The sequence below is a fragment of the Bufo gargarizans genome, chromosome 4, assembly GCF_014858855.1.
Source record: "Bufo gargarizans isolate SCDJY-AF-19 chromosome 4, ASM1485885v1, whole genome shotgun sequence".
Taxonomy (NCBI): domain Eukaryota; kingdom Metazoa; phylum Chordata; class Amphibia; order Anura; family Bufonidae; genus Bufo; species Bufo gargarizans.
This window is the reverse complement of record NC_058083.1, coordinates 489,965,080-489,978,443: the sequence shown is the minus strand read 5'-3', so window position 1 is coordinate 489,978,443 and position 13,364 is coordinate 489,965,080. Positions and strand designations below refer to the sequence as shown.

General features: G+C 43.2%; 1 protein-coding gene across 1 annotated transcript in view; it reads left to right on the top strand.

Moving 5' to 3' along the window:
- The window catches only part of GTF2A1L (general transcription factor IIA subunit 1 like), a 75,317-nt gene extending 73,756 nt beyond the window's left edge, over positions 1-1,561 (top strand). The window contains exon 9 of the mRNA XM_044292487.1: positions 1,325-1,561. Coding sequence (XP_044148422.1) covers positions 1,325-1,432 — 108 coding nt within the window. The 3' untranslated portion in view covers positions 1,433-1,561. The remainder of the gene's footprint in view (positions 1-1,324) is intronic.
- Positions 1,562-13,364: the final 11,803 nt, after the last annotated feature.

The following is a 13,364-nucleotide window of genomic DNA, read 5'->3' as shown; positions in this document are numbered from 1 at the left end:
GAAAGGATCTGTCCCTGACAGATCTGCACAAAGCGCGAGTGTGAAAGTAGCCTTAGTCTGTCAATGATTGTCAAAAGATCTGTAATTATCTTATGATAACAGCTTCCATTAATGTCCCCTGTCCCTTTCCACTGGTTCCTTAAAAGACCGTTGCTAGGGTCTTCCCTTTAATATAAACATAAGACAGAGGGGCGGTCCTCCACACTGCATGCCTGCATCAGGCTCCAGTGTGAGGAGGCGTGTCTCTCAGTATTCCAATCTGATTGGCTGGCAGGAAGCTTCTGGCTACAGCTAGTGTGTATGGGAAGTGAGGGAAAGCAGTTTTGGCCTCAGAGAACTGGCAGAGGAGCCATCTTGAGAAGATCCTCATATCGTAGGGTTTAAAACACCCGTAACTAATATAAAAGCTCAAGGAAAACAGTGGTACATGAAGAAACTAAAGATTGCTTTATGCGTAATGCTGGAGCAACAGTAACATATGATAAAATTATTTGATGAAAACATGACAGTTACACTTTATGGATGACCTATCCTCAGGATGGGTCATCAGCATCTAATCTCTTTGAGCAATAAGCCTCTGTTCACGTCACGTCTTATGTTTTCATGCACAATTGCGGCGAGAAAGCGCCTGGTACATTAGCTGAACATACCTACCTGCCCCTGCTCACCTGAGGTCACGAGTGCCCTTCTGGGCTTCCTTGGGCCAGTATGCATCAATATACTTTTAACTGTGTAGGAAAGTACAGTAGACTGCTGCTTTAATTGTAGGTCTACAGTAGACCAGGGGTCAGCAACCTTCGGCACTCCAGCTCTTGTGAAGCTACAATTCCCAGCAAGCTCCATTTATTTCTATGAGAGTTCTGAGAAGAGCAGAGCAAGTATGCATGCTGGGAGTTGTAGTTTCACAACAGCTGGAGTGCCGGGGGTTGCCTACCCCTGCAGTACACTATGTAGCTTCAATTGTAGGTACACACTGGGGATTGCCCTCAATGTGTTCGTCTGACAGAAGGCTCAGACATGATGTGAACATGCAACACACACTCGTAGCTTTCCATTTTCTTTTCTTTTTTTTTTTTTCCTTGCCACAAACTCTTTTCCTTTTGCTCCTCGGTATTTCAGGTTTTCTCGAGAGGTGAAATGAAAAAATAAATGTGGGATTTGGCAGCTAAATCATCAAGAGACTGTTAGGATGTTTGATACAACACTGCGATAAGCCGAACATCTTTAGAGATCGGATTAACGTTGTTTTTTCTGCTATAACTGCCATAAAACGAGATTGCTTCCAGAGGAAACGTTCTAGTATAACTTTAATTTGCTTTTCCAGATCCACAGAAGCAAAAATAAGTGGAAGTTCTACTTGAAAGATGGAGTCATGTGCTTTGGAGGAAAAGATTATATTTTTTCTAAAGCCATCGGAGAGGCAGAATGGTGACTTTGGAGGAAGCGCACTGTTTTATTTCAGTAAGCTTTTTGTCTCTCTTTTGGAGATCCTGCGCAGCCAAAAAGGCCTTAGCCCGTACATTGCTCGCAGATGGATTTTGTTTGTGATGCCTGTTGTAGCTTAGAGAATTGTTCCACAGAGCTGCCATGCTTTTCTTTGTGGCATCAAGGTTTTTCCGTGAATGTGCATCCTTAAACACCATTTTTTTCTGTCTGTTTAGGTCCAATATTCTGTGGAGATTAATTTCGTACCATACTTTCATAATCCAAAATCCCTTTGTTGCTACAACGTTAAAGAAGCACTCCCTCTGACCTGTTAAAAAGGTACATGATGTAAACTGTAGTGAAGGTAATCTTCTTACTGGTGACTGTATTTGTGAGTTATAACCTCCCTTCTGAGCCTCAGCTGTAAAGCCAGTTTCTCTATTCTTCCTATGGTAGCCTCAATGTCAGTCTCATAGGAATGAATAGAAAAGTAACTGACTTCCTGTCATGTGTCAGTTGGAGATCAGAGAGTTGGTCACGTGGCACAGCTGAGGATCAGAAGGGAGGTTATAACTCACAAATAGTCATGGGTAAGATGATTACTTTCACTATGGAGTACATCATGTACCTTTATTATATAGCCGGAAAAAAAAAATCTTGGGGGTGCATATTTAAAGGGATTGGCCCATGACAGTCATGTTATACAGTAGTGTGTGATGGCATAAGAACCTGCTATAAGGCCTCCGGGATGGCGTTTCTCTCTTCTATAGCGCATGTGCTAAAAGCATCACAGACGCATGTACAGGATGCCCTGTATCTGTACCTGTGATAATTGCTTTTAGCACCTGCACAGTTGGAAGACAGAATTGCCATCTTGAAAAGCCTATGGATACTGGCGTCTGTTTAGACTGTTACCCATGGGCATCGGAGAGGAGGGCACCTCCATGCAGTCTAAAGGAAAGCCTGGAGGCCAACACAGCAGTTTATGACACTTATGAAATTTAGGTACAAAGCAACCGACTCCTTTAAAGCTAACATTCTGGCTGCCTGCAACCACCACTAGAGGGAGCTTACTGCATACAGGTATAAGTTGATCTCCATAAGAAACTGGTATACTTTGAACTCCATAACAGTATTTTTGAGCCCCTAAGCTCCCCCTGGTGGTGGCTGCAGTCAGTCAGGATATAATCATTTAACTCTGTGGGTATTCAGGGGAATTGGAGCTCTGTATCAGATACAATAGAGCTATGATTGCTATATGAATATCTTACAGCATTGTAATCACACAGTGCTGGATCTTGACAAGACTTTACTCTGCCATATTTATTAATTCTAATTTAAGTGCACATAGTTCGAGAGGAAGGTTTAATACAGCATCTGGCTTACTCTTTACATTTCCTTTAGGCTGAGATACTGATCTGCCATCAAGCCAAAGAAAAAGGCTAGATTTATTTGCTTGAGTTTTTTTTCCTATGGAGTTTATTTTGCTTCCTTCCTTGTTATCCCAAAGTGACGACCACTAAGTGCCCGGTGACTTCCTCTAGAGTTATTCAGCCGTACTGGTTACCTCCCAGAGCGAGATGTAAGGAAGGTCTTGTGCACCCCGCCATATGACGCCTCTGTTGTCTATGAGGTTTTAGGACACCCGTGGAGGGGTGGAGGGACTTACTGCACTTTGGTTGCCTCTAGTTTTATACTCCAGTTGCATACTTTCAGTTCTCTGATAAAACCATACCATGCGCTGCCATATACATGAGCTATTCTAGCCCCGAAGCTTTGCATTTCTGTGTTCACATGTTGTGGTTGTTAATAGAAGTTTTCCCTTATTTCCTTACCAGGTCAAAATTTATTGTGACCTCATGTAAATTTTTCTTTTTCCAAGGCAGAAGACCTTATATAATAAAATGTTTTCGCATAGTTTCTACGTATTGAGAAAACCTTAACATATCTTCTAATATTGGAGACTTGTAAATTATGTTAATAAATATAAGTGCATCAAAGTCCAGTGTTTTCTTTATTAGTAAAAGAAATAACCGTTGAAGGGGTCGTCTCCCTTCAGCAAATGGCATTTATCATATAGAGAAAGTTAATACAAGGCACTTGCTAATGTACTGTGATTGTCCATATTGCTTCCTTTGCCGGCTGGGTTCATTTTCCCATCCCATTATATACTTCTCGTGCCCAGGAGTTACAACCACTGCTGCAGAAATTCACTTGCCCTGCAGATTTTGAAATCCTCAGCATCAAAAAAAAATTCTGTGGATTCTTTGTAATGAAAATGGTGAGAACGGGGGAAAAACCACATCAAAATCCACGACAATGGGGGAAGTCATCTGCAACAAAATCCACACCTTTGGGGAAAAAAAATCTTCACCTGTGTATTTTCAGCGCTGAATCTCCCATTTAAAGTGAATAGGAAGCTGAAAAAACAGCTCCATGTAAGTCCATGCATTTTCTGTGCGTTTTCCACATGTTTTTTTTTTATGCAGATCTGCTTCAAAAACCTCAAGCTGAAAATCCAGTTTTGTATTGAAGTGAACACCCATTGGGTAAAAAAAAAAGTCATAAAGCTGAAAAGAAATATGTGGATAACATATTTCTATGATAATTTTTTTTAAGCACATTTTTTAAAATGAGTCATGTGACCTGTCACTTAGGCCTCATGCACACGACCGTTGTGTGCATCCGTGTCCGTTTTCCGTGACTTTCTGCGGACCCATTGACTTTCAATGGGTCCATTGAAAACTCGGAAAATGCACCGTTTGTCATCCGCGTCCGTGATACGTGTTTCCTGTCCGTCAAAAAAATAAGACCTGTCCTATTTTTTTTTTGACGGACAACGGTTCACGGACCCATTCAAGTCAATGGGTCCGTGAAAAAAACACAGAGTCACACAAGATTGTCATCCGCGTCCGTGATCCGGACACGTATCACGGAACAACGGAACCCCGTTTTGCGGACCGTGAAAAAATACTGTCGTGTGCATGAGGCCTTAGGGTGGGTGATTTTGAGTTTTGTTGCAGGAAAATAACTCAGCAAAAACTAAATTTTGCAATTGCTGCAGTTTTGCAATGTTTTTTCAGTGCAATTTTTACAGGTCAAAAAGTTAAAGCGCTTAAGTCACTTCAGCAAGTGGCTTTTATCAGGTAGAGAAAGTTACTAATGTATCGTTATTATCCATGTTGCTTCCTTTGCTGGCTGGATCTTATTATACACTGCTTGTTTCCATGGTTACGACCACCTTGCAATCCAGTAGCAGTGGCCGTGCTTGCACACTATAGGAAAAAGTGCCGGCCTCTCTGGTGGCCAGGACCATGGCAGCGCACATAGGCTGGTGCTTTTTTTCTATAGTGTGCAAGCACGACCACCACTGATGGATTGGGCAGTCGTAACCATGGAAACCAACAGTGTATAATGTGATGAAAAAATATATCCAGTCAGCAAAGGAAGCAATATGGAGAATCGCAATACATTAGTAAGTGCCTTGTACTGACTTTATCTACATCATAAATGCTATTTGCTGAGGTGACAAAACCCCTTTAAATGAATTTTTCACCTGCTAAAAACAAACAGCAATTGCAGTAAAAAGACGCACAGTTTTTCAGTGTGTTTTGTTGTATTTTCTTAAGGCAACGTGTAAACCCAGCCTTAGAAGTGAATGAACTATCCTGATCATGTCCGTCTGCCAGGTACATACAGATGTAGCAGAGATAACACACGCTTGGCGAGCTAGGGTCTAATTTATACATCCAAAGTATATGCAGGGGTATAGTATAATATATACTATGATTGAATTATACTAAAATTAGTCCAGGCCACATTTTGCATGTTACCTACCACCTATAAAATGGTGACATTTGTAGCTGTCTGCATTTTTGGTTACTGAGGAGAGGAGCACCGAAACGCGTTTAGCCTGCACTGCTATTCATTTAGAGTCTGTTTTTGGAAACGTATTTCCATATGCCAGCAGTTCTTTTGCTTTATTCACCTGATCCAGTGCTTTAATAGTTAACAGAAACAAAGAGAACCACTCCTTGGATACATCATTTGGAATACCTGCTGCGATTGCACACAGAAGTACTACAGAGCGCAGCCAGCCTGTCGCCAGGGCAACGCACGTGCAAGGTTTTAATACCTAGTAAACGCCCCTGTCTCGCTAAGTCTGCCGGCAGTGATGCACTTACCAGTGAGCGCTATTCTCCCACTACAGAGGGGCGAGTGACCACTACTGTCTGCACAGCTACCAGGACGTGGCTCTAACTCTGCCACAGCCCGAGGGGCTTATACCGTGTTGATCACCCTCTTCACAAGCGATTTTCATGGATTAAAGGGCGTATCTCATCTGGAGCATTAAAATATATGTTAGAGAGGACCCGTCACCGCTCCTGACATGTCTGTTTTATTAGCTTCATCCATTCCCTATGTAATAACAATTCTGGAGCATCTATTCTTATGTCTCCATGTTGTGTCATTCCTTTATTATTCCTGCTAGAAGTTATGAATGAATTGCTAGCAGTCTGCAGTAAGGGTACAGGGGGAGGTAACACGTTGGGGGGTCCCTGCGCAGACTGAAAATGGCAGCACCGATTGGATAGTCAGTCAGTGCAGGTACAAACCCCCAACTGGTTACCTCCCCCCTGTCCCCTTTCTGAAGGCTAATAGCAATTCATTCATGACTTCTAGCAGGAATAATAAAGGAATGACACAACATGGAGCCATAAGAACAGATGCTCCAGAGTTATTACATGGGGAATGCATGTAGCTATTAAAACAGGCATGTCAGGAAGAGGGGACAGGTCCTCTTTAAAGGTGTTATCCATCACTATAAAAATGTCCCCCATACGCCGGGCCCCTCACAGTGACTATATACTTAGCCCCCTCCCTGCGCCACTCCTGGTCCCCACACGGCCGCAGCTGTTTCAACCCTTGCGCGGATGAAAACATCCGGTGACGGGAGGGAGCAGCCAATAGCAGACGGGGACTAGCCTCCCTAGTGTCACCTGCGATGCTAGGGAGGCTCGTCCCCACCCGCCATTGGCTGCTCCCTGTGACACCGGATGTTTTCATCCGCTCACTGGGAGAAGCAGCAGCGGTGTAGGGCAAGTATATTCACTGTGAGGGGCATATGGGGACACTTTTTTATAGTATTTTATAACCCTTTTAAGTAGAACACTATACTACAGAACTTACTAATATACTTCTTTACACAGTATTGCCTCCTCCTCTTGCAAAGTGGCATTTTGTAGTCCTTTATTAGAGTGCTCCTTGTCAGGGGTTATGACCACCGCTGCACTCCAGCAATAGTGGCCGTGTCTGCTCAGTTGGTAGTAAAGTGCCGGCCTCCATGGTGCCCGGGGGATTGCAGAAGCAAGCATGCATAGCCGCTCATGCTCTTTAGCTCCCTTATGTCCCGGCCACCTTGTATATTGTGAGCTGCTCCGGGAATGGCAGTAACCTGGGCTCAGTTCAAGAGAATAAACTAAGGCATGTGAAGCAGCCTGCCCTAAGGCTGCTATTAAATCATTAGCAGCCTCGGGAGTGCGCACACACAGACATGGGGCGGGGTTACTGCTTACCTGAGCTGCCAGTCACACTAGCAAGCACCACCCCCCCAAAAGTCCTGGACTGACAGGCAAAAGTGACGACGTGAGACAGCCCCTTTTAGGAAGAAGTATTCATAGTTACTATATTTTACATTAATTGCACACAAGAAGTTCTGGTGCAATGAAGTTTGAGAGGTACAGTATCTCACAAAAGAGAGCCACCCGTCACATACATGTAAATATTGTATTACATCTTTTCATGGGACAACACTGAAGATCTGACACTTTGATACAATGTAAAGGAGTCAGTGTAGAGCTTGTACAAGTAAATTTAGTGTGCCCTCAAAATAACACAGCCATTAACCCCTTCCCGACCAGCGCTGTAATAGTACGGCGCTGGCCGGGTCTTTAAAGATGGCACCCGCTCCTGAGCGCTGCGGGTGGCCACCTGCTTCTTATAGCAAACACCCGCGGCTCATGTCCGCAACCGTCAGTAATGCTGATCGCGGACATTTATCCCCTTAGATGCCGTGGTCAAGGATTGACCACGGCATCTGAGTGCGCTGAAAACCGAAAGCGCGCTTCCGGATGTGCTCTGGCTCCCCCGTGTGGCGATCGGAGGAGCCGGAGCTTGTGTGCAGCAGCCCCTGTCTTTGTGAATGACAGGAGCCTACTGCATAGTATTTCCTATGGAGCCCTATTAGAGGCAAGGGAAACAATCAATTTTCTCATAGACTCCAATGCTAGTGCATTGGAGTCTATGAGATTAGCAATCTAAAGATTGCATGTTATAGTTCCCCATGGGAACTATAAAAAAGTGTAAAAAATAAAGTTTTTAAAAATTAATAACATAAAAATTCTAATCACCCCCTTTTCCAAAAATAAAAGAACTAAAAAAAATGCACATCATGGTTGTTGCGATGTGCAAAAACGCCCATAGTATAAAAATATATTCCCCATACAGCAATTAGCAAAACTGAAAAAAGCGTCCAAATGGCCGATTCGCCATTTTTGGTTGCTTAATTTTCTGCAAAAAATGTAATTAATGTTCTAAAAAATGTTCTAAACGTGAAGCCTGTCTTGTTAAACTGCTGTATGGTCTTGGCCACTGTGCCGCAGCTCAGTTTTAGGGTGTTGGCAATTTTCTTATAGCCTAGGCCATCTTTATGTAGAGGAAGAATTTTTTATTTTTTTCCTATCCTCTGAGGTCTTTGCAATGAGGTGCCATGTTGAACTTCCAGTGACCAGTATGAGAGAGTGTGAGAGAGATAACACCAAATTTAACACACCTGCTCCCCATTCACACCTGAGACCTTGTAATGCCAATGAGTCACATGACACTGGGGAGGGAAAGTGGCTAATTGGGTACAATTTGGCCATTTTCACTTAGGGGCGTACTCGCTTTTGTTGCCAGTGGTTTAGACATTAATGGCTGTGTGTCGAGTTATTTTGAGGGCACGCCAAATTACGGTAATACAAGCTGTACACTGACTACCTTACATTGTATCAAGTTGTAAGATCAATGTTGTTCCATGAAAAGATATAATAAAATACAAAAATTTCAGGGGTGTACTCACTTTTGTGAGATTGTGTGTAATATATATATATATATATATATATAATATGCATTAGGGCACAGTTGATGCATTTTGAAGCATAAATTGTGTATATCAGTGATATATTTACCTATCTTTTCCTGATTTATATGTTGACAACTATATACTAAATAAAATATAAATAAATGTATGATATGGTCAATTTATACCTTGTGGCCCTTACGATATAGATTAATTTTCTGGTTTTGAACTGGTCTGTAGGCACCGGACAGGTGAGAGTGTGTTGAGGAAGGGTTGAGACGTATGCATATATATCCATGCATGCCTGCAAACACGTGCGGGCATGTATGGTATATATGTGCATACATTAACCACAGCATCATGGGACGATGTGCGCAGATGTGCCCAGCATCTGCGCTCGTCTGCCCATGGTGATCCCCCTGGGCTCATGGTGGCCCCTGTGGGAAATATGTGCCTCCTTTAGACCGTGCCCCTTATAATATATATATGGCTGTGGCCTCTTATAACATATATATATATCTATAGTCCCCCTTAGAATACATTATGCCCCTTATATAGGTGTATATATATATTATCAGGAGGACATATATATGTATCTGCCCCTTCTTTGATATATATGGGCCCCTTTATATGGCCAATAGGGATATATATTTCCTGTATGGCCGTGTATATATTAGCCCTGTATGGCCAGTGGGGACATATGTATGTCCCCTGTATGTGATGCCCCAGGTATATGAGTGTGTGTGTATATATAGATATGTGTGTATGTATTTGCACACATGTCTTTTTATGTATATACACTTTTGCCTGCATGACAGTATGTATGTGGGCTTATTGCTGCCCATTCATACCCCCGGTTTTGTATGTGTTTATAGATGTGCCCCAAGCATCTGTGGATATATATATATATATATATGTACTATGTATATAATTGTGCATATGTGCGTATATACATACACATATATATTGGCCCTGTATGGCCAGAGGGGGGAAGGTCATAGTGTTATGTCTGTATATGTGGATATGTCTGTATGCCCCTGTATCTGCACAAATGTCCATTTATACTTACATTAGAGTTGGGTATATATAGATATGCCCCAATTGTCTTATATGCATGTGGCCAGTTATGTCCCCCAGCCATGGAGCCCCCCCGCCTACCTGCGGGTGATGGCACCAGATGGCTAGATTGTCCAGTTTCTGGTCACTTCAGAAGATGAATAGAGCTCTTTAAAACATGCCCAGCAGGGCTCCCCCACCTTCTGTCTAGGGACTGTTTATGACATGGGTGTGTGTGTGGTGCCATGGTGTCTTTGGCTGTACAGATTGTGAGCCTCAGGGGGCCAGCCAGTTGTCTGCTACAATCTGAGTGCATGCATTCAGTCACACACACACGATGATGTAATTTCCCTACACCTTGGATGGGTGAAGGGGGGGGGGGGGTGTGAGAGTGACTTATATATCAGTCCAAGACAAAGGAAGGGGCTCTCTTGCAACCAGAATAGGATCAGAGACAGATGGGGACTGCTGCCTGAAGGAAGAGAGGCCCATATGCCCCTGGAGATGGCTGAGTATACGCTGGCATGGCATTGTACCTCTGCCCTTGCAGTGCCAACCATATTCACCCCTTCCCTGCCTCCCTTCACTGCTGCCTGCTTACTCCAGTAGCAGCTGAGTGTGTGTTTTGGGGTGGACTGCTAAGGAATGTACGATTATCCCCCCCCTGGTTTACCCTTTTCCTACCCTGATTAACCCCTGGTTGTAACCCCTGCTTAAACCCTGCCACACCCCCCCCCCCCCCCTCACTGTACACTTGCAGGGTATTTAACCCCCTGCATTGCTGTACAGTTCTGATATTATCCCCATTGTTAATCCTTTGTGTTTGTGGTCGGCTTACACCCCTGTAAGACCACCGTTAACCCTCGGTGTACCCCATAGGGATAGTATAGAACTAGATGGGTGGGTTGTTAATATTACTTGTATGTGTGAACTGTATAGTTAGTTTATGGGTGGAATTTGGGAACGTGTAGTGTAGTTTAGGATTGTATATGTGTAGTGCTGTGTATTGTTAGTGTATTGCGTGCTTAGTGTATTTAATAAATACCGTTATATTTGTACCCTTTGTGTAGCGTGTACTTGTTAGCGGTAGCGAGTTAGTAAGGCGCATGCAGCTAGCATTAGTGATTAGAGTAAAGCATAGCGAAGGTATTGTAATTGTTATATAAAGGTATAAATAGGTGGAGTCATCACTAGACGGCTCCTCCTATTTAGGAATATTAATTATCGATATTCGCATAATATTGGTGACTAATATTTCCCCCTTTACAGAGTGCTTGGTATGATTTGATTTAATTATCATTATTTTCATCCATATACTGTATATCGCTGTGAGCCCTCCATTACTGGTGAGTTGCATTTAATATATTGATGACCTATCCTAAGGATAGGTCATCAGTATTAGATCTGCGGGGGTCACTATCAGATCGGCGGCATCCTCTCTAATCAGCTCTTTGAAGAGGAGTTGGCGCTCCGTGCAGGCGCTGCTTCCTCTTCATTACACTGCCCGTTGTCTCAGAAGTTTCGGCCGTGCAGTGTAATGACTAGCACTCGCTCCATTCAGTTGAAAACTGTCGAGAAGCCTTACAACTCGCAATTATGCCCCCCCCCCCCCTTCCCTAACGTTTAATTTAGTCTCCTTAGTCACAGGTACGAACCGTTAGTGCTGGTGACATGAGGGCCTAATACTTGCACTAATGTATTTCTGGATGGGTGGCCTCTTGATTGTTGCTATGTCCTAACACCGATATGAGTGGGAGCACCCGTCCTGAGAAGGATAACCCAACCTGCTGGCAACAACAACAAAAAAATATGGGGACGTTTTGTTTTTTTACCCAAAAATTAAATCCGCATTTTCTGAAAAAGGCAAGTTGCCTTTAAACGATCACTTCTATCTCTGTCCCAAGACCATGCTTACTGTGTCTCAGAAACCGTTCACGTACACGCAGGGTTAAAAACCAACCCCAGTAATCTAATCTGGGTTCTCCTCCACGCGTGCGGTCCAGCAGTAGCGGTAATATTTATGGAGAAAGGTTTATCAACTCAATTACTCGGTTGCTAAACCAACAACCATGTTTCTGCCAGAAAAAGATATCCTGCACTTGACAACCTGCATGGCGGTGTGCGGAGTCCCAGGTACACAGATGGTGTGGGCTGCCATATGGTGCTTCTGAAAGACATCATCTGATTGAGCATGCCATGTTTTTTTCAGCTGGATTCACAATGAAACAGAAAAAACAACAACATCTGAATGAAATCTGATACATGCAGCAGCACAGTACGGCATGAAATATCTCTGGGTGCCCTATTATGCCTCCATAGAACTTGGTATTATGACTTCTACAATGGCGTCTGGTCTCTACTTTTTTTTAGAGATCTTATTGACCACTTATTAGCTACCAGCAGATAATTCACTATGTTACATCGGAGGTGGGGACAACGATGATTCTGCTCCTTACTTTTGTTTTAAAATATATGTCTACTTCAGGGGCCCTCAGAAGGTCCTATTTCTCACATGTTGTCTTTTGAACAATTTTGACTGTAGCTTTCCGCATGAACGCATGGGTACATACATGGCAGAGATGGCTAGGAAGAGAATTACCACACAAAGTTGGATGGTGATCTGGTCCAGGATGACCCAACTCTCTTACTTTACACTTTGTGTAAAGAAAAGCAAATACAATTTGTCATGACTTGGTATCGCACCCCGCAACTCCTCCACCAACTTAGTCCAAGCATCCCAAATCTGTGTTGGTTCTGCGACTCCCCATCGGGCTCCTTATACCATATATTGTGGAAAGGCTCACTGTTCCCTTTTCGGAAAAAGTCAACATTTAGACAAATATTGGACATTCCATGCCTTCATTAAAGGAGTATTCCAATAGGTACAAGTTATCCCTTGGCTATCTCCGGAAATCCCATAGGAATGAATGGAGCTGCTGTGAGCAGGGGTTATGGGGCCCTATTTTGTTATATGGCCATTTTTATGCAGTCCTCACCACTTGGGAGTGGCAGGGGCACTTCACTCAGGGGCTGACGTAGTATTCACTCCAGGCGCAGAAACTGTGGGGGGTGGGCCTAATTTATGACAAGGGCCCGCACCTCGTCATAAATTAGGCACTTACTCCAGTAGCGCAGGGGCTGTCAAATAGTGTTGTGCAAAGCAAATCTGTCCACTCCTCTCTTGATTGAAAAAGACCTGCTGCTCCCAGCATGATCACGTGGTGACGTCATCACTGATCATGCTTCACGCGCGCGGTGACGTCCTCACACTCTGCGCAGGTCCTTCGGCAGGTCTTTTTCAATCAAGAGAGGAGCGGACTGCCTCTATGTGGATGAGGTAAATTATTTTTATTTTTTTTGTAAATCCAAAGGGCCATATTGCACATTTGCACTAGCGTATAGCCGTTTCTAACAGTCGTCAGACGGGTTCACTTCTGTCTAAGCAGCCATTAAAAACGTTCCCATTGATTGATAGGCTGAATGGGGGTTTAACATAGTGATTCATGACATATTAATTTGTAACAAATCAAATTTCTTGTCAAACTTCAGCGAAGCTGCAGAATTGAATTTTTCAAAATGTTACTTAGCTCTACTGTCAAAGATTAGTATAAAAAGTCACTCTGATAATTAAACCCCAATGCATATAAATCTCCTCCCTTTTGGTGCATGGCCACAGATTTTTTATTTTTTTTATAAAAAATTCTGGTGTTCTCAGTTTTCTTAAAACATCATTTTATTAACACATTTCTGTGTCTTAGCACAG